Genomic DNA, 21,881 nt, shown 5'->3' with positions numbered 1-21,881 from the left:
TATGGTGACTAACATAACATAATAAAAAATTATAATAAAAAAATAAAACAGGTATTTTACAAATCCTTTCATTTTCTATTTGCCTTTCCTGTAAACTCTTGTCAAAGCTCAGAAAGCTATATAGCTTTCAAAGAAATATAGCTTGTTGATCAGGAAAGTAGAAGTTTTCACAGAATTATCCTCCCCTTCCTAGAAAAGAGACTCTGTCCTCATTGTCCAGAATTCATTACCTGGTTTCTCAAGCCTGTAAGGGAAGCTGCACTGACAACCTTTACAAGAGCCAGTCTGGCTTTGAGGATAGAAAATGCAAAGATGCCTCCTGGGGTTTCCTTGCCCTGTGCTTGCCAGGGCTGACCTTACCAGAGGAGGAATTACAAGATATCCTCAGTTTGCGCCTGAGGAGACTGTGGAAAGATTCCCAGTCCTTTTTTTATGATTCTCACTCAGAATTATAGTCTCAGCTTTAGTGGTTCAAACCTCCCAGTAAAGACCTGGACTTCTGGAGTTAGGACTCTAGCACGTCTTCATGAATAAACGACCTCCTTAAGAGGTCTTCGGAAAGCAACCCCGGATTGGTAGGTCGACTTCTCTTCGCGATTTGCTTCTAGAGAGGAGACAGGAGCTACTCCCAGGGAGAAGACACTACTTCTAGGGAGTAGTGTCCCAGAGATTTTAAGCAAATACCTAGGGAAATGGAGCTGCGGATGGCAGGATGCGGTCAAAAGAGCAGTTAGGAGGTGGGAAGATTCAGGGAAGGGTCCCTAAAACGGGGATGGGTGTGAGTCAGATGGAGGTGGAACTACCTGCGAAGCAGCTTCCTAACTAAGGTCCCTGCACTCCTGCTTCGGAGGGCCTTCTCCGCTGACAGTGTGGCGACTACACGGACAGGGAGGGGTTAAGGAGAGCGCACTTACCCCTCCTTCCCGATGCCCGGGGTTAAGGCGGGTGAGGACCCATTAGCCAGTGGTGCGAGCACCCTGCGGGGAGGAGCAGAAGGGCAAGAAACCGCAAACAGAAGGGAACGCGGGCGGGGTCCATCTCTCTCTCTCAGCTCCTCGCAATCTGCCGTCAGCGAGTTTGCTTGGCTGCGAGCCGAGCGTGTCCTCAGGGCGCACAGGTCGCTGCGCCGTGCGGGGCGCGGGGCTCTGCGCGCTGGGCTGGACTCCCGGGCTCATACCCGAGCGAGCATGGCGGGGCAGCGGGCGCTGCTGCTAGCCGGCTTCCTTCTGCCTGGGTTCCTGCTCTCAGAGGCCGCCAAAATTCTAACTCTGTCTTTGGTGGGTGAGTGCTTGGCGGGAGAATGAGACAGGCGCGCCCCAGACACCCGCGGGAGGGCTCAAACAGCTGTGGGTCAGAGGGTCGGTCACTCCATGTGTTTTCCAGACTGGGCTTGGGTCGCAGGCTAGAGGAGGGAGAGGCGGGAGGGGGTTGTGGGGAAATGAGGAGCCCCTACCACCGAGAGGTGAAGGAGCTACTTCCTGAGAAAATAGAATACCCTTTCCCCTCTCTTCCTACTCAGATTTGCTCTCGTAGGCGCGCAGGAATGGGTCCAGAAGTTTGAGATCCCTTCCAGTGCTGGAGACCCGGGGCTGCCTCCTCCAGGGAGCGGGCTGCAAATTCAGAGGCTCACCCTAAACTTCTCGGTGGTGCGCAGCAATTGCCAAGCTACTGTGGGAGCGTTGCCAGCTCTTGGAGGCCAGGGAAAGGAGCTTACAGGGGCAGAAGCACTAATTTTCTGACACTGCATGGGAGCCAAGGTGGAGCAGGGAAGGTATTTCAATGATACCTAGGTGGAGTGCTTTCATCCAGAGGAAACCTGTTGAACTGGGCAGGGCAGGGGACAGGACCCTGGATGTTCGGGTCTCACCAATGCCCGCTCCTTTCACCCGTGCTGCTAGAAGTGTTTGAAGGATTCGGGGGATGATGAAAAGGAAAAGGGACAAAGGGAAAAGGACCAGGATAAAGGGTCATTATAAGATGCAGCTTTCCCAAGATTGTATTTCCAACCACAGCGGGCTCTTCTAGGTCACTTACTGTGTATAGACCACTGGGAATGGGGGCAATCTGAGACCTGGAAGGAGCCGTGAATAATCTCACTGAGCCCGCACAGTGTTTTCCTGAGCAGGAAACTAAGGGTCAGGACATGAAGCGCCTTTTGCCAGAGCACCGCAGGCCTCTCTAATGGCACACATCAGGAATTTAGTCAGGGTTTCTTACCCCAAGACCAGCTTCTCCACAGCTTCCAGTCTTAAGCACTTTTCAGTGGGGGATTAAAAAAAAAAAATACTCTTTAAGAAACCCTGTAACTCCTTTTGAACTCTTTTTTTTTGTTTGTTTGTTTTGTTTGGATTGTTAGTAATGGTGATCGGGAAGAGCTCCCTCACCTCTTCAAAGCATGTGTCCTCTGGACTCAGCGGGAGCACGTGCAGTTGGGAGGCGCTGGAAGCCCCGCCTCTGCCCCAGAATGCACTGGGCTCACAAGACCCTCAGGAATGGCTGCCTCTGTGGGTTGGGTTCTCCCCTGTATGCTTTTCTTCAAGGGTTAAATGTGAAGCCAGAGCAGGCAGTCCGAGGGAGGTAGGGGTTTGTGTTGTATATAATCCGTGTTACCTCAGGCAACACAAGCACAGATTTTAAAAACTAGGGTAATTTCCACAAATACACACCATTACTGAGGTCCGACTTCCCTCTCTGCTGACCCAGATCATGAGATGTTCATCTTCCAAACAACTCCCACTTCCCAACTTGAGCAAATTCTATTCCTTTCCTCCTGGTCTGACTTCCTCTGCTACTGAGACTCATGGATTCAAGAAAAATGTCCCATGATTCATATGGTTTTGGGTAAGATTTAGTGTGATAGAACCTGTACCTCCCCCAGATGACCAAGCTTCTGTTTCCTTAGGATCCCAGGATTTTCTGAGGTTGGGTGATGTCCCCATCTCTCACGCATAGAGGATCCTGTGGTTCCACCTGAAGGGCCCATGGTTATTCTGAATGCCTTAATTTGATGTTCAGCAAAATGCAGGCCCCAACTGAGAAACATCCTGCCAAGTATATTTGGATCTCAAGGATTTTGGCTTTAAGTGGTGGCTCAGCATCCTTCTGCTCCAATGGTTCTTTCTTGGACTGATATTCAATTTCCCATGTTTCTGGCTCCTACATTAGCATAAATTTCCAAAGAGTAAGCTTCCAGAATGAACTGTGATTGTCCATTGGGAACCCTTCACACTCATATAGAGCCACACTTTCCACCAGCACAGTTATTTCTTTAGGGCACAGTGTCTCCATAACCCTGGCTAAAATTAGCATGTACTTAGGATCAGGAATTCCTTAAGGCATAAGCAGGGAAGATCGTCACACTGATGTTTGGTCATTTTTGTGACCACAGTCACAAAGAGGATCTGATGGAGGTTTGCCAAAGTCAAGATTTGGGCCAGTGGGCTATGAGTGAGTGGCTGGGGCTTACCCAAATGGAGATAGACAGACTGACTGATGACACTCATCTTCCTCTACTCACCAACAGCTTTCTGTTTGCTAATTCTCATCTCCCAGATCTCTCAACCTCTCAGCTTCAGGCACTTTATTATCATCATTACAAAAGTGAAATTGTACATTGTTCCTAGGTGGAAGCCATCATCTACTGCTGGACCGGGTGTCTCAGATTCTCCAAGATCATGGTCATAATGTCACTATGCTTCACCAGAGAGGAAATTCATTTATATCAGGTATCTTTTCCCATTAATTCTTTATTTCCTCTACTCTATGCAAAGGGTAGAGTAAAACAATGATGCCTTTTGCTTAGAAAACTATTTTTAAAATCTAATTGGACTGAAAAAAATGAAAAATGTGTGTGTGTGTGTGTGTGTGTGTGTGTGTTAATGTAAGGTGTTGGAAAACTTCTTGGCTCTGTCTGCCAGCACTCCACACTCTGTAGTCCCATATTTTCCTCCCTTACCTTGCCTTCCACTTCATCCCAAGCAATCCTCCATATATTACAGATTATTTTGGTAAATGGGTCTTCATAACAGCTTGAAAACATGTGAACAGAAGTGTTCAGCCAAATATACCATTTTCTTTTCTTAAATCACAGATTACTTTTTTTAATATTGATTACTTTCTCCTTTTATGATATCTGAAATCTAAGAAAGCTTTCTTAGGAAGTCCCTTATTTATCCAGCTAAGATCAGAATCTATCACTGAGATGATTCTGTTTTCTAGAAAAATCAATGACTGCCCAACAGTTTGTGTATAATGGTGTTGGATGGTCTTAACTGAATCATTGAATCCAATGAATTTTAGCAAAAATGATCAAATAAATCTTATCAAATCTTTTCTGTTGACAGACAAGAAAACAGCAGCCCAGAGAACTGAAATGGTTTGCTCAAGGGGATATGCCAGGTTAATAATAGTGTTGGATAGATTTAGGACTTTAAGCTCTGGATTGCTCAATCTGAAATTTTCGCAGGCTTTGATTTAAAAAACGATGCAATTTTAAGCAGCATTTGGAGGAATAAAATTCTGAAAACTTGTAAAACTTTGAAGGTGATCAGGCTTTGTTATTGTTCAGGTTTTATTAAAACAATTTTTTTTCTGTGAAAATTTCTTTCAAGATTTTTATTGTGGTAAAATACGCACCGCATAGACTTGACCTCTTACACATGTTTTGTAAGTTGAGTGACTTTAAGTACATTCATGTCGTTGTGCAACCATCACTGTTGTTGCCACTAGAACATTTCCATCATCACAAATGGGAACTCTGTGCCGATTATATGGTATCTGCCAATTACCCTTTGCCTGCAGCCCTTGGTCATCATTATTCCACTAATTTCTCTAATAGTTGGGCTATTCTAGATAGCTCATTTAAGTAGAAACATACAATATTTGTCTTTTTGTGTCTGGCTTGTTTCGCTTTGCATAATGTCTTCAGGGTTCATCCATGCTGTAGTATGGCTCACAATTTCCTTCCTTTTTAAGACTGAATAATGTTCCATTGTAAGTATATACCACATTTTGTTAACCCAGTCATCTGTCGATGGACATTTGGGTTGTTTCCACCTTTTGGATTTTGTGAATAATGCTGCTGTGAAAACTGGAGCACAAATATCTACTGGAGTCCCTACTTAAAATAATTTTAATCACCTTCTAGATTAGGTTCTGCATTCTTCACTGAACGTGATTTATATACATACCCTTTTGAATCTGTGTTGACCACAGACATGATTAAATAGCTGTAGCGTATTAATTTTCAAAGGAGTTATTCTTAATTTTGAAAATTACAATTAAATTTAATTAAAAATTTTAATGAAATAAAGTTAAATTAAAATTTTAGATTGATTGAAAAATAATTTTGGTAGTTCCCATGAATTTTGAGAAACTAATAAAAGCCACAGACCTTCTACCCCTTTAATAAATATATGTACACAAAAATCTATAAACAATTTAGGAAGTTCATGGATCCCTTCAGTTTTTTTAAAATTAGTTTCAGAGGTAGAATTTAGTGATTCATCAGTTGCATATAACACCCAGTGCTCATTACATCAAGTGCCCTCCTTAACGCCCATCACCCAGTTATCCCTTCTCCAACCCACCTCCCCTCTAACAATCCTTATTTTGTTTCCTAGAGTTCAGCACCTCTTATGGTTATTTTTCCATCCTTTCCCCTATGTTCATCTGTTTTGTCTCTTCAATTCCACATATGAGTGAATTCATATAGTATTTGTCTTTCTCTGACTGACTTATTTCACTTAGCGTAATACCCCCTAGTTCCATCCACATCGTTGCAAATGGCAAGATTTTGTTCTTTTTGATGGCTGAGTAATATTCCATTACAGCTTGCTGTATCTATCTATCTATCTATCTATCTATCTATCCATCTATCTATCTATAGATAGATATCACATCTTCTTTATCCATTCATCTGTCAGTGGGCGTCTGGACTCTTTCCATATTTTGGCTATTATGGACATTACCGCTATAAACATTGGGGGGCAGTTGCCCTTTCGAATCACTGTGTTTGTATCCTTTGGATAAATATCTAGTAGTGCAATTGTCGGGTCATAAGATAACTCTGTTTTTAACTTTTTGAGAAGCCTCCATACTCTTTTCCAGAGTGGCTGCACCATCTTGCATTCCCATCAACAACATAAGAGGGTCCCCCTTTCTCTGCATCCTTGCCAACATCTGTCGTTTCCTGACTTGTTAATTTAAGCCATCCTGACTGGTGTGAGGTGGTATCTCATTGTGGTTTTGATTTGTATTTCCCTGATGTCAAGTGATGTTGAACATTTTTTCATGTGTCTGTTGGCCATTTGTATGTCTTTTGGATCCCTTCAGTTTTATTCTTAGTTTCCAGGTTTAAAAGTCTAGAGTTTCTTCCAATATTCCCCAGTCACAGGTATTTCTGAGGCTTTGAAACAATATATTAATTCTTTACCTTAGGAATAGAGCTTGACTAGACGTCTGTAAATAGGGAAAACACATGATTGAGTTATTATTTCTGACCTGATGCCCATTTCAATGTATTGTAACATTTAAACCATTGATTAACTCCTTGTTTGGACACACTTCTCCATCTTGTTCATTTATTTACTACTTTAATAAAGAAATGATATCAGATTGAAGAAGCAAAAATCTTCAGTATTCACATATCCTACTGCTCCAACTAATATCTGGCATTACAATTGGGTTATTGATAGAGGCTGGAAAAATATTAAAAAGCGTGATAGAATAAGTCTAGATTGTCTTGAAGAGACTATTGGTAGAAATGTGGATGTTAAGAACTCTGTTGCAATATATAAAAATATCAAATCATTATGTTTTACACCTGAAGCTAATGTGTCTTAATAAAAAATATAAGAACTCTGCTAATGAGGACTAAGAAGGAAGTAAGGAGCATGGTAGAGAAAATCTGTATTGTCTAAGACAATATGTAAATCATCATAAACACACTTCCAGTAAAAATATAGATGGTAAGGACTTCTTGCTTCTTATAGTAAAATGTGAGTAGAAAGAGATAAATTGAAGGAAGAACCATTAAGCATAAAGAAATGAGGACTTAGTGATTTTGGAAATCCTTAGCCTATCCAGATTGCAAAAGATTCTAAAGTTAGGGGGTTCGCTGTCAAGAAAGAGAAAACCAGCGGTGTGGCTGGATAACCTCTTGCTGTTGCCTCTGAATAGGTCAGAATATTCAGTCTCACAGAGCTCTTTAAAGGTTGGGTGTGTGAATCATGAGTCCCTTCAGCCCTGTTGGCTGAAGCCAAAAGTTGAGATGAAATTATTTTTAAAGATCTGTATAGCAGCTCTTGTCTAGCAGAGTGAATTCCCATGACATACCCAGAAGATCCATAAGATACTTGAGAATTTTATACAGGATAAATACTGCCAATTTGGACTAAAAGGACAGAGAAAGAGTGACATGAGAGAACCCCTGAACCACCCCAAAGTAAGAAACAACGCTCATAAACTATTGAGCTGAGAACTCATGCTACCTTTCATGAAGAACAAATGAGAAGTCGAAATGTCAAGCAGTGCGTACAGAGGGTAGAACTTTAAGCCTACAAGGCTGAGCGTCAAGTCACAGTAGGTTATTTCCAGTTTTTAAAACCTAACATTGTCTGCGCGGTTGGATGCCAACATTTCTTAGGACCAGAAATCCATATTTTCCTTCCATTTTGTTCCATTTGAACGATAATATCTGTAACTGGTATCTTAATGTTTCTTGGAAGCAACGAACTTGTTTCCTAATTTTCGTAGGTCCACAGATGGATCATATCTGGACTGTTCCATCCATACTCGATTGAATTATTTGGATAATATAATTTGGGACATTCAAGCTAGTGATATTTAGAAGAAATTTTGAACTATGAGTTGATGATGTGATGGTTTGAGACTTGTGGGAATGTTGGGATGGGGTGTTGTATTTTGTATGTGATATGGCCATGAATGTTTGAGGTCCAGAGAGTAGAACATGGTGGTAGAAGATAATGTTCCCACCCAAAGATATGCTCTAATCTTTAGAACCAATGAATATACTACCTCACATGGCAAAGGGACTTTGCAGATGTGATTAATATAAGGATTTTGAGACAGGAAGATTATCTTGATTATCCATTTGGGCTCTATATAATTACAAGAGTCCTTTAAAAAAAAAAAGATTGAGAAGGTGGGGGGGGTAGGGTAACTGGATGATGGGCATTAAGGAGGGCACTTGATGTAATGAGCACTGGGTGTTATATGCAACTGATGAATCACTAAACTCTGCCTCTGAAACTAATAATACACTATATGTTAATTTATTTAAAAAAAAGAGAGATGACAAGAGAGTAAGAGAAGGAAATGTGGTGATGGAGGGAAAGTCAGATGATGGATGATGTCATTGTCTGTTTAAAGGAGGCCGTGAGCCAAGGAAAGAAGGCAAACACTAAAAGATGGGAAGGTAAGAAAGTGGATTGTTTTTCAGAGCCTCCAAAAGGAATGTTGGCCTGTGCACACCTTGCTCCTGTCCTAGTGAGACTCATTTTAGACTTCTGATATCCAGAACTATAAGATAATAAATTTGTTCTGTTTTAAGCAATTAAGTTGATAGTAATTTACTACAGCAGCAATTGGAGACTAATACTGCTATCAACAGATGGTCTAGAGAACTCCAGGAAGCATGGGAAGAGGTTGCTGAAGCTTTTATAATGAATGCAAATATGGGGGGCACTAAAGACAATGCCTATTGTATTGCAATTTGGACAGATTCTCGATCTTTTTGTTATTTGGCCTTACTCAAAGTGGGCTGATTTTCAAAAATAAGCATAAATGGATTTAAGGAAAATGTATAAATCAGAAATATATTGCCTCCAGATTGCAAAAAGGCTTAAAAGTTTTTGGACTTGTTGGGATATTGTGGTGTCATGAGTCAATAGTTGTTTCTGTTTTTTTTCTTTAATAAAGATTTTGTTCGTTTATTTGAGAGAGAGAGAGAGATAACACACAAGCAGTGGGGGGGCAGAGGGAGAGGATGATGAAGAAGCAGACTCCTAGCTCAAAAGGGAGCCCAACTTGGGGCTCAGTTCCCAGGACCCCGAGATCATGACCTGAGCTGAAGTCAGACACTTAACCAACTGAGCCACCCAGGTGGCCCAATAGCTGTTTCTTGATAGTGTCATAGATTAGAGAGGCCTTAACTGATCAAATAATTCTCAGAATTTAACCAAGGTCCTAGGCCTTGAGCTTTGCATGGGGGCAATGGCACATCCCTTTGTGTGAGCTCCTTTGGGAATGTTTCTCTGTCCTGAATGAGTATGTGAAATGAATCTCCTTAGAGCAGGATAATTTCAATATAATGTCCTACCAGGGTTCCTGGTGAAAGTTGTATGTGGTTAAGATCTTGCCGATAAAGATTGTGGCCAATGGTAGAACTGTTGAAATACCTCATGGACAACTAGTTAAAGGTACAATGTGTCCTTTCCAAGATGAAGGAAAACTGACATTGAGGGCCTGTTGACATAGGTACTGAAGAACATACTAGCCAAATCTATGATTGCAAAGTATTTGCCAGTACATACTTGGATAGCAGTAATTTCACTAAGATTGGGCTTGGTAGTTTTAATGTGTAAGGCTGTGCATTAATCTGTCCCCAGTTTACATACAATTTGATTGGAAGTTATGACTGATGAAAGCATACATGTGTAAGAGAGTATGGAATTTTTATTACTTAAATAATAAGGCTTTATTTATTTATTTATTTATTTATTTATTTATTAAGAGGAGTAAGATAGGCTCCTAAGCGAATCTGAAAAATGGCTTTCCAGAGGAGGGAGGGATGACTAGTTTGAGTTTTTATTGTGGGTAGAGAGTTGGGATATGTTGAGGGTTCCCCCTCATTGGCCTTAACTTGCATGGTTTGAAACTCCCACTAGGGCCAAGTGTAGGACCATGCTGACTTTCTTAATAGTTTGGCCAGGTGAAGCACTGAAGAGGGAGTGGGAGATAGGGCTTGAAAACTGTCAGCAGTCAAACATCAGAAATGGACTCAGACTTTTCATTACACATGGGCATGTGGGAGAAACCATGCTAGTAAGTAGAGGTACAGAGGTCTACTATTTTATATAACCTTTTTAGTACTTTTTACTGAATCAAAGAGCTATTTGGATTTATCACTCTAAATAATGAAAATGAGATTTTCTAAAACAGAAAGAGCAGAGGCTCTGGAATCAAACAGACTCTGTCACTTCCCTATGTTTGCAATTTTGACAAATTATCTTAATTTGCTTAAGATAATTACCTTTGTATCTTCCATTACGTTTGTTTTCTCACCTGTAAAATGAGACAAATAGCTGTACCTTCTGGAAGCTTTATTTTAAAAAAATTTTTTAAAGATATGACTTATTTATTTGAGAGAGAGTGAAAGAGAGAGAGAAAGCACAAGCAGGGGGGAGTGATGGAGGGAGAGGGTGAAGCAGGCTCCCCTCTGAACAGGAATCCTTATGTGGGGCTCAATCCCAGGACCCTGAGATCATGACCTGAGCTGAAGGCAGATGCTTAACCGACTGAGTCACCCAGGCGCCCCCTTATGGAAGCTTTAAATGGAAGCTTCCAGGGCACGCCTAGGTGACTCAGTCAGTTAAGTATGACTCTTGATTTCGGCTCAAGTCATGATCTCAGGGTCCTGAGATCGAGCCCCTTAACAGTCTTCACACTCAGCAGAGCCTGCTTGAGATTCCCTCTTTCTCTCTCCCCCTGCCCTTTTCCTCACTTGCATGTGCTCTCTCTCTCAAATAAATAAATCTTAAAAAAATAAAATAAAATAAATGGAAGCTTCCATAACTTTAAATTGAGAAGCACTCCTGAATTAGTGTAAGGTTCTCAATACATGTTATCATTTCATAAGAGTGAATGAATGAGAATGCAACCAAACCCTATAAAAATAGTTCAAAAGGCAAACATTCAAATAAACATGAAATTATTTGAGCAAACAAATATTGATCTTATCATGCTAGTGTTAACCCATGTTTTGTGACATATTTAACCTTTTTAACCCATGGGTGTTTTTTAGATTTTACAGAGAAGGAAACATCATACCAAGTTATTTCTTGGCTTCCACCTGAAGATTTTAACAAAGGATTGAAGGAGAATTTTGATTTTTTAATGAAAGAAGCTTTGGGTGACAGGTAATTGTTATTTTTTATTATTTGAACCAAAGAGTCACTATTTTAGTGATACAAATGAATGGGTAGATGGATGGATGTTTGGACTGAAGACATAAGAAAGGGATGGTTGGATGGGTGGATAGGTGAAGGGATACATGATGAGTGGATGGTTGGGGAAACTAGTATTCACTCCAAATTACCCAGTTCAGTCAATGGAGATTCTTCTTTGCTCTGCACTGTCCCTCTTCCATGAATGGATTTTGGTAGAAAGTAGAGGTTGTTCCTTCTGGGACATCCTTTCAACACTTCTTTTACATTTGTTTATAGTCTCCCCAGCACAGAAATGTAGGTACCTCAACCTCTCACTGTTGGTAGGGAAATGAAAGTGACCTTCTTCCACTTATTTTTCCTTCTTTTCTTCACATATATTCTATTAATGTGGGGGAAGATTTATGAACATTGATTTTGTAGTAGTTGAACATCTGGCCATGTAAAGTCCTTTTATTTTATTTTTTTAATTTTTGGTCATCTAAAGTCCTTTTTTTAAAAAAAAAAGATTTATTTTTTGGGGTGCTGGGGCAACCGGGAGAGAGAGAGAGAGAGAGGAAGAGCAGGAGTGGGGGTGGGAGAGAGTGAGAGGCAGAGAGAGAGAGGGAGTGAGAGAGAATCTCAAGCAGACTCCCTGCTGAGCACAGAGCCTGACAAAGGGCTCAATCTCACAACCCTGAGATCATGGCTTGAGCCGAAATCAAGAGTCGGATGCTTAACTGACTAAACCACCCAGGCACCCTGGCCATATAAAGTCCTTGTAAAAAGCAATCAGTCTAAGGCAAAATAAGACATGACTCCTTTTGCTTTATCTGAACTGAAAGGAACACATAACTCCTTCATCTTAGACATAAATGCGGAAGGACAAAAATCCATGCATATTTTAAATAATTACAGTGGCCTTGCCTTCTTTTTACCTTGAAAATTTTACTAACTAGTCAAGGTCTTGCTTGCATTTGCCTTTCTTCAGAAAACCTTTTTCCTTACTCAAACTGGGCAGCCACAGTCCCTCCTGTCTAGGTCTGATGCAAGCTATTCCTTTGATACTTAGTCTATATTATCTTGCACTGTTGGTTATATATTTTAAATACATGCTTTGTCTCTTCTCCCTTAGTGTAATATTTTTGGAGACAGGCATAGGTAACCATGCATTCTTAAACATTTTTCCCCCTATTTGTTAGCTTAATTTTAAATATGATTAATGAAATATATTCTAGGAATTTCTACAACACTACTGAAATTACATAAAATATCTGACAATCATACTCCTTTGTTACATGCAATCTTCAAAAATACACAGCCAAGGATGATTTTTGGAAGTCACTTCCATTGTATGACTTGAAGTTGCTCCTAAATATCAGGGAGAGATCTGTATATTGTTAATGAGTTCTTCGCTTCTGGTCCTTCTCTACCTGGGATGCAGTGGTACAGTAGTGTACAATTACAGGGTTCCAGGGTATTGATTCTCTTGGTTCTCCATGTAGCCGGCAGGCTGCTGATGTCTTGAGCTCTTGCACTTATTACGTCTGATACCTTAAAGTGCAGGTGGCCATTCTTATCTATTTCCCCATAGGTGTACAAACAGGAAGGAAACAGAGTCATATTCTATACAGGCAGTGATGGGAAAGCATTGTAAGGAGATAGAGCCCTGGAATATTCCCATGGGCAAATTCTTAATTACATGTTAGTACTCTTTATCATTATCTTCTCTGGACATGTCAATCTACATTAAAGTAGTAAAGCTAATAATATGTTTCTTATTAACCAGGCCTTGCTTTGCTTTTCCTTTCTCGTTTCTTCTTTCTCTATTTTTTCTTTTCTCCTCTCTTCTCTTCTCTGCTCTTCTCTTCTCTCTTCTCTTGTCTTCCATTGCTTAACTTGTGGGCATAGAAAGGTGGAATCCCCATTTTAGCTGAGTTTTGAGTTCTAATGTGATAAAAGAGTCCCTTGGGTAAGGTGATCTGTCACATTCAGAATACACAGTGATTTTTTTTTTCAGATGTAGTGTTGTATAATTTATCGGTTGTGTATAACACCCAGTGTTCATCACATCATATGCCCTAGAGTACACAGTGATTTTTTTAAATAGTCTGTATGATCACTATTTATGGAACTGTGTCATCAAGTGACTTCCACAGTTTGGCTGAGTAAACAAGAAAATCACTCATAAAAAAGTCAGTATGTAAAAGAAAGTTAACGAGTACATTATAGAATTTATCAAGTAGAAAGAGTTCTGTGAGATTTGCTATGGTCAGAGAAGGTTCCCAGAGCAGAAGGTCCAACAGCCACAATTTGTGTTCAGTTAACATAATTTAGTTGTGCCTGTGGATTTCAGGAATTAAGAGCTCAAAGTTATAATTTTATGAATAAACTGGCAAAGAGAGTGCTTGGGATTTGGGTGAGAGAGGGAAGAGGAGGTGAGAAAGGGAGCACTCTCCAGAGCAGAATATGTGCTCAGAGGGACTGATGAGGGTATTTATGGACAGTGGTGGAACAGGTGTGCTGCTGCTAGATGTGGTCTTGCTCACCTGGGGTATTTTCTTTGTAGTTTCAGATTCCTTTATGTATTGTGAAATTAACACCTCCAGTGAATATTCACCATTTTTTTTCCTTCTTACAGATACACATTTGAAAAGTTTTTAAGCTTCATGGAACAACTGGGGCTTCAGTGCAGTCATTTTCTAAGGAGAAAGGATATCATGGACACCTTAAAGAATGAGAACTTTGACCTAGTGATAGTTGAAAATTTTGACTACTGTCCTTTCCTGGTTGCTGAGAAGCTTGGAAAACCATTTGTGTCCATTCTCTCTTCCTCGTTTGGCGCTATAGATTTTGGACTACCAAACCCCCTGTCTTATGTGCCAGTACTCCATTCCTTCCTAAGTGACCACATGGACTTCTGGGACAGAGTGAAGAATTTTCTGATGTTCTTTGATTTCTCCATAAGACAAAGGCAAATCCAGTCTGCATATGACAACACCATCAAGGAACATTTTCCAGAAGGCTCTAGGCCGGTTTTGTCTCATCTTCTAAAGAAAGCAGAGCTATGGTTTGTTAACTCTGACTTTGCCCTTGAATTTGCTCGGCCCCTGCTTCCCAACACTGTGTATGTTGGAGGCTTAATGGCCAGACCTGTTAAACCAGTGCCACAAGTAAGTGATTAGTGCTCAATATGGACTTCATGCAGAGCTCTTCAGTGCAGAATTGGTGGCTCCCCTGCCAGTGGGAACTGGGGCAGAGTAGGGTGAGACAAGTGCACCTAAGACATGCTTTTTGAGGAAGACTCACTTGCCGGGTCATGCAATTAGAGTGTTAGGACTTGCACAGCCCTGAGATTGAGGACCTCCTTACATAGTATACCCAGGGGTCCTTTCTAGTTCTGGCACTGGTGGATAAGCTTTTCTTTTCTTTTCTTTCTTTCTTTCTTTTTTTTTTTTTAAGTTTTTAGTGATCTCTAAACCCAGCACAGGGCTCAAACTTTCAACCCCAAGGTTGAGAGTTGCATGCTCTTTCCACTGAGCCAGCCAGGTGCCCTGGGATAAGCCTTTTAGTAAGTTGATATTTTCATGTGCATTTTGTAGGATCATATATATAGTAACTGTGTGGCAAGCATCCGTTACATGTGAGAATTGTTAAAGAGACGAGTTACTCACAATGAAACACACAACACTATGTAACCAAGGTGGGACGGTGTGGGACTGACAGTAAGAACTGTGGGCATCATCACCCCCAGCATCCCCAGCCTGTAGGGCCATAGTTCATAATTCCACCTAGGCCTTCTGATTTGATTGATTTGGAGTCAGTCCTGGGCATTGTAAATTGTGAAAGCTGCCGAGTTGGTTTGAAGGCATAAACTCAGAACTACTGCAGTAGAAGTTTTTATTTTTTATTTTATTTTTTAAAAAAGATTTTATTTATTTATTTGACAGAGAGAGAGACAGCCTACGAGAGAGGGAACATAAGCGGGGGGAGTGCGAGAGGAAGAAGCAGGTTTCCCGTGGAGGAGCCTGACGCGGGGCTCGATCCCAGAATTCCGGGATCACACCCTGAGCCGAAGGCAGACGCTTAACAACTGAGCCACCCAGGCGCCCCTGCAGTAGAAGTTTTTAAATGGAGGGGAGCTACGATGAGTTGGCTCCCTGTTGCCTATTAACACTGGGTTGCCATTTTTTGGAATTTATCTTATTTAATATCTTGCCACCTGGAAGGAAGTATGATGATCTCTATTTTTATAAATGAGGCAGAGGCTCAGGTGGCATAAGTGACTTTCCCACTGCCATTCATTTCAGAGCCAGGGAGACTTGATTTGGCCTGGGTCTTCCAGGCACCCAAGTGTCTACCCTTCATCTACTGACCTTGAAGTGAGTAAGCAGGGAGAATTGGAGAATGATCCATGGGCTAAATGGGCTTTGAGTTGGTAGCAGGACTTTTTATGGATGGAGCTAGGGAAAAAAAGAGTTCCAGTTGGGGAGAACAAATAGCTCCAGGTGTCAAAGTAAAAATAAGACAGGCATGACTCTGGGTTCCTTTGGTGACTCTAGCTAGACTGGACCAGAAGATTCAATTGCATAAATACACCCAGGCCAGATTGCAGGAGACTTTACTTGATAGGAAGGTGGGTTACGCCTTGGTTATAGGGCAGAGGGAGGGGATTGTTAAGCAGGAGCATAATGGGAGTAAGTGTTGTAATGGCTGGGAGATAACAGAGGCTTTTTTCAAAAAATATTTTCTGTATTTTCCAGTTTTTATATAGTGTCTCGTGTAGCTTTTTTTTTTTTTAGAGATTATTTATTTATTTATTTATTTATTTATTTATTTGACAGAGATAGCCAGCGAGAGAGGGCACACAAGCACGGGCAGTGGGAGAGGAAGAAGCAGGCTTCCAGCAGAGGAGCCCGATGTGGGACTCGATCCCAGAATGCCGGGATCACGCCCTGAGCCGAAGGCAGACGCCTAACGATTGCTCTACCCAGGCGTCCCTTGTGTAGCTTTTGGGGTGCCTGGGTGGCTCAGTTGTTAAGCGTCTGCCTTCGGCTCAGGGCGTGATCCTGGCGTTCTGGGATCAAGCCCCGCATCAGGCTCCTCTGCTGGGAGCCTGCTTCTTCCTCTCCCACTTCCCCTGCCTGTGTTCCCTCTCTCGCTGGCTGTCTCTCTCACTATCAAATAAATAAATAAAATCTTAAAAAAAAAAAAAAAAGAACAACAAAGCTGTTATCAACGTGGTCCTTTGAGATGGTAAATCAGGCAGTGTTATGCTGGATGGAATCAATCTAGGGATGAGGATCTAGAAGCTGGGGAAGGGGGCTCTAGTAGTCCAGAGTCAGGGTCTGAAGAAATACTTGAAACAAGAATTGACCAAAACTGTGTTAAAGTCGAGATTACAATGTTAAATCCCAACCTTCCTTAAGTATTGCCCAAGGACTTTAAAAAATAAGCTGCCCAGGTTTGGAGTTAGGACTGGGCACTACTAATTTTTTTTTTTTTAAAGATTTTATTTATATATTTGACAGAGACAGGCAGCGAGAGAGGGAACACAAGCAGGGGGAGTGGGAGAGGAAGAAGCAGGCTCCTAGCGGAGGAGCCTGACGTGGGGCTCGATCCCAGAACGCCGGGATCACGCCCTGAGCCAAAGGCAGATGCTTAACGACTGTGTCACCCAGGCGCCCCTGGGCACTACTAATTTTTAAGTCTTCTTATGTGAATATAATTTGCAGTCATGTGGGTGAGCCATTGAAGTAGAAGAGGAATTACAAAGATCAGTCAATAAGAATATCACAATGTATCAGAGCAAATTACTCTATGTGGTGTGTTGAGTGTGAGTGGTCAGGAGACTTTCTCCATTTCTTCCACTTTGTACACTGGAGGCCTTCTCCCAGCTTCTCCAATATAGCCTCAGATGTAGCATCTCCCTCTGCTGGACCCTAACACCCCACCAGTATTCTTCCTATATTTCCATTTGCTGGTGGCCTTGGAAAATTCCCAAGTGACCATATCTCCATTGACCTACAATGAGCAGAGGGTCTAGGATGGCCCTGACACTAGCATCAGGATTTTAAAGAAGAAAGATATTTCCACCAACACCATGGGCATAAGCACCATGCACAGGGTACTGAGCTGTCCCAGGGCCTATGAGCTCAGAGAAGGACAAGAGGGTGTGTTCAGTAAATATCTGGCTTTCATTTCATGGCTGTCTAGGCTTTTATGAACAACTTTGTTCACCTCTTTTTCCTTTCTTACCTCTCTCCAGGAATTTGAGAATTTCATCACCAAGTTTGGAGACTCTGGTTTTGTCCTTGTAGCCCTGGGCTCCATGGTGAGCGCCTTTCAAACCCAGGAACTTCTCAGGGAGATGAACAGTGCCTTTGCTCATCTCTCTCAAGGGGTGATATGGAGATATAAGCCATCTCATTGGCCCGAAGACATCAGATTGTCAGCAAATGTGAAAATTGTGGACTGGCTTCCTCAGAGTGATCTCCTGGGTAAGGACTGTCCAGGTCTGCTTCACCCTTCTCATTTACATAGTTTTAGAACTCATCAGGCTGTGACCTCTAGTAGGGCAATCCTGTTTGCACTAGAAGGAGCTGCTAATAGCTAAAAGTAAGTCTGCAGAAGGGCAGGAACAGAGCAGCCAGCTGGAGTTCTCGGGGCATCAGACCCTACTTCTAATGAGATCAGTGCCCAAACAGCCATCTTCCCTTCATTGTTTTCTATCCCAGGCCAGATGTCGGCAGACATCAAAGTCACCTTGACCCCTTGACCTACTGCATTGTGTCTTGAACAGGGTCACCCAAACACAATCTGAAACAACCTATGGATTCTAAAGAAAACATACTAGAAGGTTGTTTCCACTGTATTTAGTGGCTTCAAGAGTAACTGTTCATCCACATGCACTTACATATATATATATATATATATATATATATATATATATATATATATATACACGTACTCGTCCCACAAACACCTCTTTCTTAGCTATTAAGGTGGGAGCAATTCATACCTTCACCACATTGATGCCAATAGTGTCTTTAGGTTGTGCCAAAATACCTGAGTGCCAAGATGAACAAGTCATAGTTATTTAATTTCTGGTGCCAGACAGTTCTCTTACCAGTCGCCCCCTCCCCGCCCCGGCCCCGGTAGGTTTTCTTTGTGCCCAGTGCTGCTGCTTACAGACCACTCACTGCCATAGCCACTGACTGAAGCAAAGGCTCATTACCAAGATAGCAACTCAAAATAACCTGGGGAATTGAAGGAACAGATTCCTGGCTCCACCTCTGCAAATTAAATTCTGTCAGTCTGGAGTGGGGCACGTGGTGCTCCTTTCAAAGAAGAGACAAGGAGATTCTGATGTGCATCCCAGTTGAGTGACGCAGCCTGAGATAAACTCTTCATTTTCAACAATAATCTTAGTTAGCTTTAAATAGGGTGGGATGGAAATGCTGGAAATGGAAATACTCAAGCATAGGATTTAGTCTCTGCTTTCAAGGGGCTAATCATGTATAAGAGGAGACAATGCGTATAGTATAAATTTTATGATTGCCACGAGTTATGATGCCAATGAATATGTAGGAAAATCAGAGAAGAGGGAAATAAATTGGCAGGTGAGAAAAGAGTGCTCAAGACAAAGAGAGAGAGAGATAGAGACAGAGACAGAGAGACACAATGAGAAAACAGAGATGAGCAAAACAAAGGGAGTGACTAGAATGATAGAAAGATGGGTGGGTGGATGGAGAGACATATACGCCTTGCTTAGCAGTATTGTCTAGAGAGTCCCCTGGGTCTGAGTCTTAGCTTGGTTCTGGCTAGGGCAAGGAATTTCCATAGAAAGGCAAGGCTTGGAATCCTGTATGTTAGTAACATGCACTTTGGATATATCCCAAGCAAAATATCTTTATAATGGCTCCAACAGACTTTGAAATTCTCTTAGTATTTTCTTCTGCCCTTTCTGCTTCTCCATGGTTTTCTGAAACTTTTTATTCTGAAAACTTTCAATCTGAAATATTCTGCTCTACTTCTTAATTGAAACAGCTCACCCACGCATCCGTCTTTTTGTCACCCATGGTGGGATGAATAGCATAATGGAGGCCATCCAACATGGTGTACCCATGGTGGGGATTCCCCTTTTTGGAGACCAGCCTGAAAACCTGAACCGCGTAGAAGCCAAAAAGTTTGGTGTCTCTATCCAGCTAAAGCAGATCAAGGCAGAGACATTAGCTCTGAAGATGAAGCAAGTCATAGAAGACAAGAGGTACGGAGCTCTCTGGGCTTGTGGTCACTTAGACTAAATGAAGACATCCAACACAAAGGGCGCTGAGTGCCACTTTTTTTTTGCAATAAAAGCTGAAACACCCGAGACACGGAATAACATGTGTGTGATGCTTACAGATGACGTGTTTCCTCTCAGAACAAGACTAGGCAATTTAGGTTAGATGTTAAAAACAATTTCTGCCTTAAAGGTTGTGAAGACCCTGACCTACTTACATAGGATTTCTGAAAGGTCTTATATTTGGGAGTGTTTATAGAATTCCAACTGAGTTGCCTTTCTGTCCCCCAATATATCATAGTGTTTCCTGCCTCAGGCTTTTTGTCAGTGCAGTTCCCTAGAACATCCTTCCCTTCTCTTCACAGTGCTGGCTCCCCCTTCATGACAGTCAGACTCATTTCCAATGTGCTCTCCTCAGAGAGGCAGGTGGCCTTTGTCTGACAGGCCTAAATGTGCTCCTCTCTCTGACCCTCTTCAATCATAATTCATTTTCCCTTCTTAACACTTCTCAGGATCATTAACTACCCCATTTCTTTCTGTTTTAATTTATTGTGTGTCCCTCACACTAGAAAGTTGAGAGTTAGCTCCTCCGGACAGCCAAGTGTCTCTTGTTTTCCCTTGTGTTCCCAGGGCCTAGTACAGGGCCTGCTAAAGTAAGTTTGTGGTTTAAGTGAGTCAATAAAAGGGCCTATGATCTCTTAGGTAAATTCCTATCTAGTACAATGATCTCATATGAAGAAAAAAATTTATTCTTTCTACCTTATAAATAAGGACAGAATAACTTAAAAGTTTCAAGGGCATAAACTGACTCAGACCTCAAGACTTACCACATTACCTTGCACAAAGGAGACCCCAAAGAATTCTTCTTAGATGACTGAAAGTCACCACATAGCTTATGATTCCTAACCCTAGAAAAGTTGTAAGCTCCAGGGGTCAGGTAACCTCAGACATTTCATTATGTTTGGTATCTCATGAATAGCAAATGTTCACTTTCTGGAGAATGAGTTTGTGAATTTCATTGGCTACTCAAAGACCTAGACCTGAAATGTCCATAATTTGCTGGCCCTGTGAAGGAGTCATTTGGGCTGGGATGGTCTCTATACATTGCACTTCAGGGCTGGGTATATAACTTGTGGGGCCCAAAGTAAAATGGAAATGTGGGGCCCATTGTTATAAAGTTTAAGAATTTCAAGACAATGACAGCAGAGAATTAAAGCAAGCATAGGACCTGTCTAAGTGTGGGATCCTGTGCAAATGTGTAGGCTGGAGCCCATGAAGCCAGTGCTGGCCAATATGATGCTCTAAGAGTGAGGCCTTGTCCTGGGCCCCAGTCCCCAGAGTCACGTTTGACATGTACCCCAGACACCAGCACAAAGTAGCTGCTTATTATACATATAATTATCTATAGTATGTGATAAGCCTCCTTGGGTAGAGACTAGCCCTTATAGACTTAGTCAGTTTTTATAGTTTAGCACTTTTAGCACAAAGCATGGACCTTTGTATAGAGGGATCAGGTTGAACTTTTCCAGCTTGACTGTGGCAAGGCCAGGCCAACAACTTTTCCTTGAAACTGAGTCTTTTGTGCATATGGATGGAAGTGTGTGCGTGTGGGGGGGGGCATGTGTATGATGCAAGGTCTCTAAGACTCCTAAGACCACATGAGTAACGCCCACCTCTGCCTCTGCCAACAGGTACAAGTCAGCAGCTGTGGCCGCCAGCATCATCAGGCGCTCCCACCCCCTGACTCCTGCCCAGCGGCTGGTGGGCTGGATCGACCACATCCTCCAGACAGGGGGTGCGGCACACCTCAAGCCCCGTGCCCTGCAGCAGCCGTGGCATGAGCAGTACCTGCTGGACGTCGTCTTGTTCCTGCTGGTGGTCACCCTGGGCACCCTGTGGCTCTGTGGGAAGCTGCTGGGCATGGTGGCCAGATGGGTGTGTGGGGCCAGGAAGCTGAAGAAGGCCTGATGGAGGTGCAGTCTTGATGGGTATTCGGGGAGCCACTGGATGTAGAAGGCTTTCCCCAGCACAGGACTCCCCTGGTGTCTTCCCCATATTGGCACTTGAAGGTGGCACACAAATTGCTCTTCACTATTTTCTGCTTCTGTTTAGAAATTCTTGTGAAGCGCTCTTGGGGGGCTTTCAAAAAAATTGTGGTAAAAAATACATCACATGAAATTGACCATTTTAGCCATTAAGTATAGAGTTTAGTGGCATTAAGTACATTCATATTGTGGTTTAAACAATACTGCTTTCCATCGCCAGAACTTTTCACCTTCCCTAACTAAAACTGCACTGATTAAATCATAACTCCCCATACTACCCCATTCCCCCACCCTTGACTCTTGGCAAATCCATGTTCTACTTTCTGTGTCTATGAATTTGATCTCAGGCATCTTAATTTACCCCTCATCAATGGACTCCTTCCTCAG

The 21,881-nt window shown here is 42.1% G+C and overlaps 1 protein-coding gene across 2 annotated transcripts; it reads left to right on the top strand.

Moving 5' to 3' along the window:
- Positions 1–961: 961 nt before the first annotated feature.
- LOC113260887 (UDP-glucuronosyltransferase 3A1-like) lies at positions 962–21,631 on the top strand. Of its 2 annotated transcripts, none has more exons than XM_026506807.4 (7): positions 962–1,281; positions 3,624–3,725; positions 11,045–11,159; positions 13,807–14,338; positions 17,434–17,665; positions 19,215–19,434; positions 21,141–21,631. In XM_026506807.4, exons 1-7 carry the CDS (start codon positions 1,188–1,190, stop codon positions 21,415–21,417), a joined length of 1,572 nt encoding a protein of 523 aa, XP_026362592.1. In that variant the 5' UTR covers positions 962–1,187; the 3' UTR covers positions 21,418–21,631. The 2 variants fall into 2 exon arrangements, with proteins under 2 accessions (XP_026362592.1, XP_044242965.1); XM_044387030.3 differs by having other exon boundaries at positions 976–1,277.
- The last annotated feature ends 250 nt before the right edge of the window (positions 21,632–21,881 follow it).

Source organism: Ursus arctos, unplaced genomic scaffold (genome assembly GCF_023065955.2).
Source record: "Ursus arctos isolate Adak ecotype North America unplaced genomic scaffold, UrsArc2.0 scaffold_15, whole genome shotgun sequence".
Taxonomy (NCBI): Eukaryota; Metazoa; Chordata; class Mammalia; order Carnivora; family Ursidae; genus Ursus; species Ursus arctos.
Note: the sequence above shows the minus strand (reverse complement) of the source record. Positions and strands in the feature narration are given on the sequence as shown.

Coding starts and splice junctions, on each gene's coding strand:
- LOC113260887 (XM_026506807.4), top strand. CDS start 1,188: ATGGCGGGGCAGCGGGCGCTGCTGCTAGCCGGCTTCCTTCTGCCTGGG. Junction 3,726..11,044: donor AGGAAATTCATTTATATCAG/GTATCTTTTCCC, acceptor GGTGTTTTTTAG/ATTTTACAGAGAAGGAAACA. Junction 19,435..21,140: donor CAAGTCATAGAAGACAAGAG/GTACGGAGCTCT, acceptor CTCTGCCAACAG/GTACAAGTCAGCAGCTGTGG.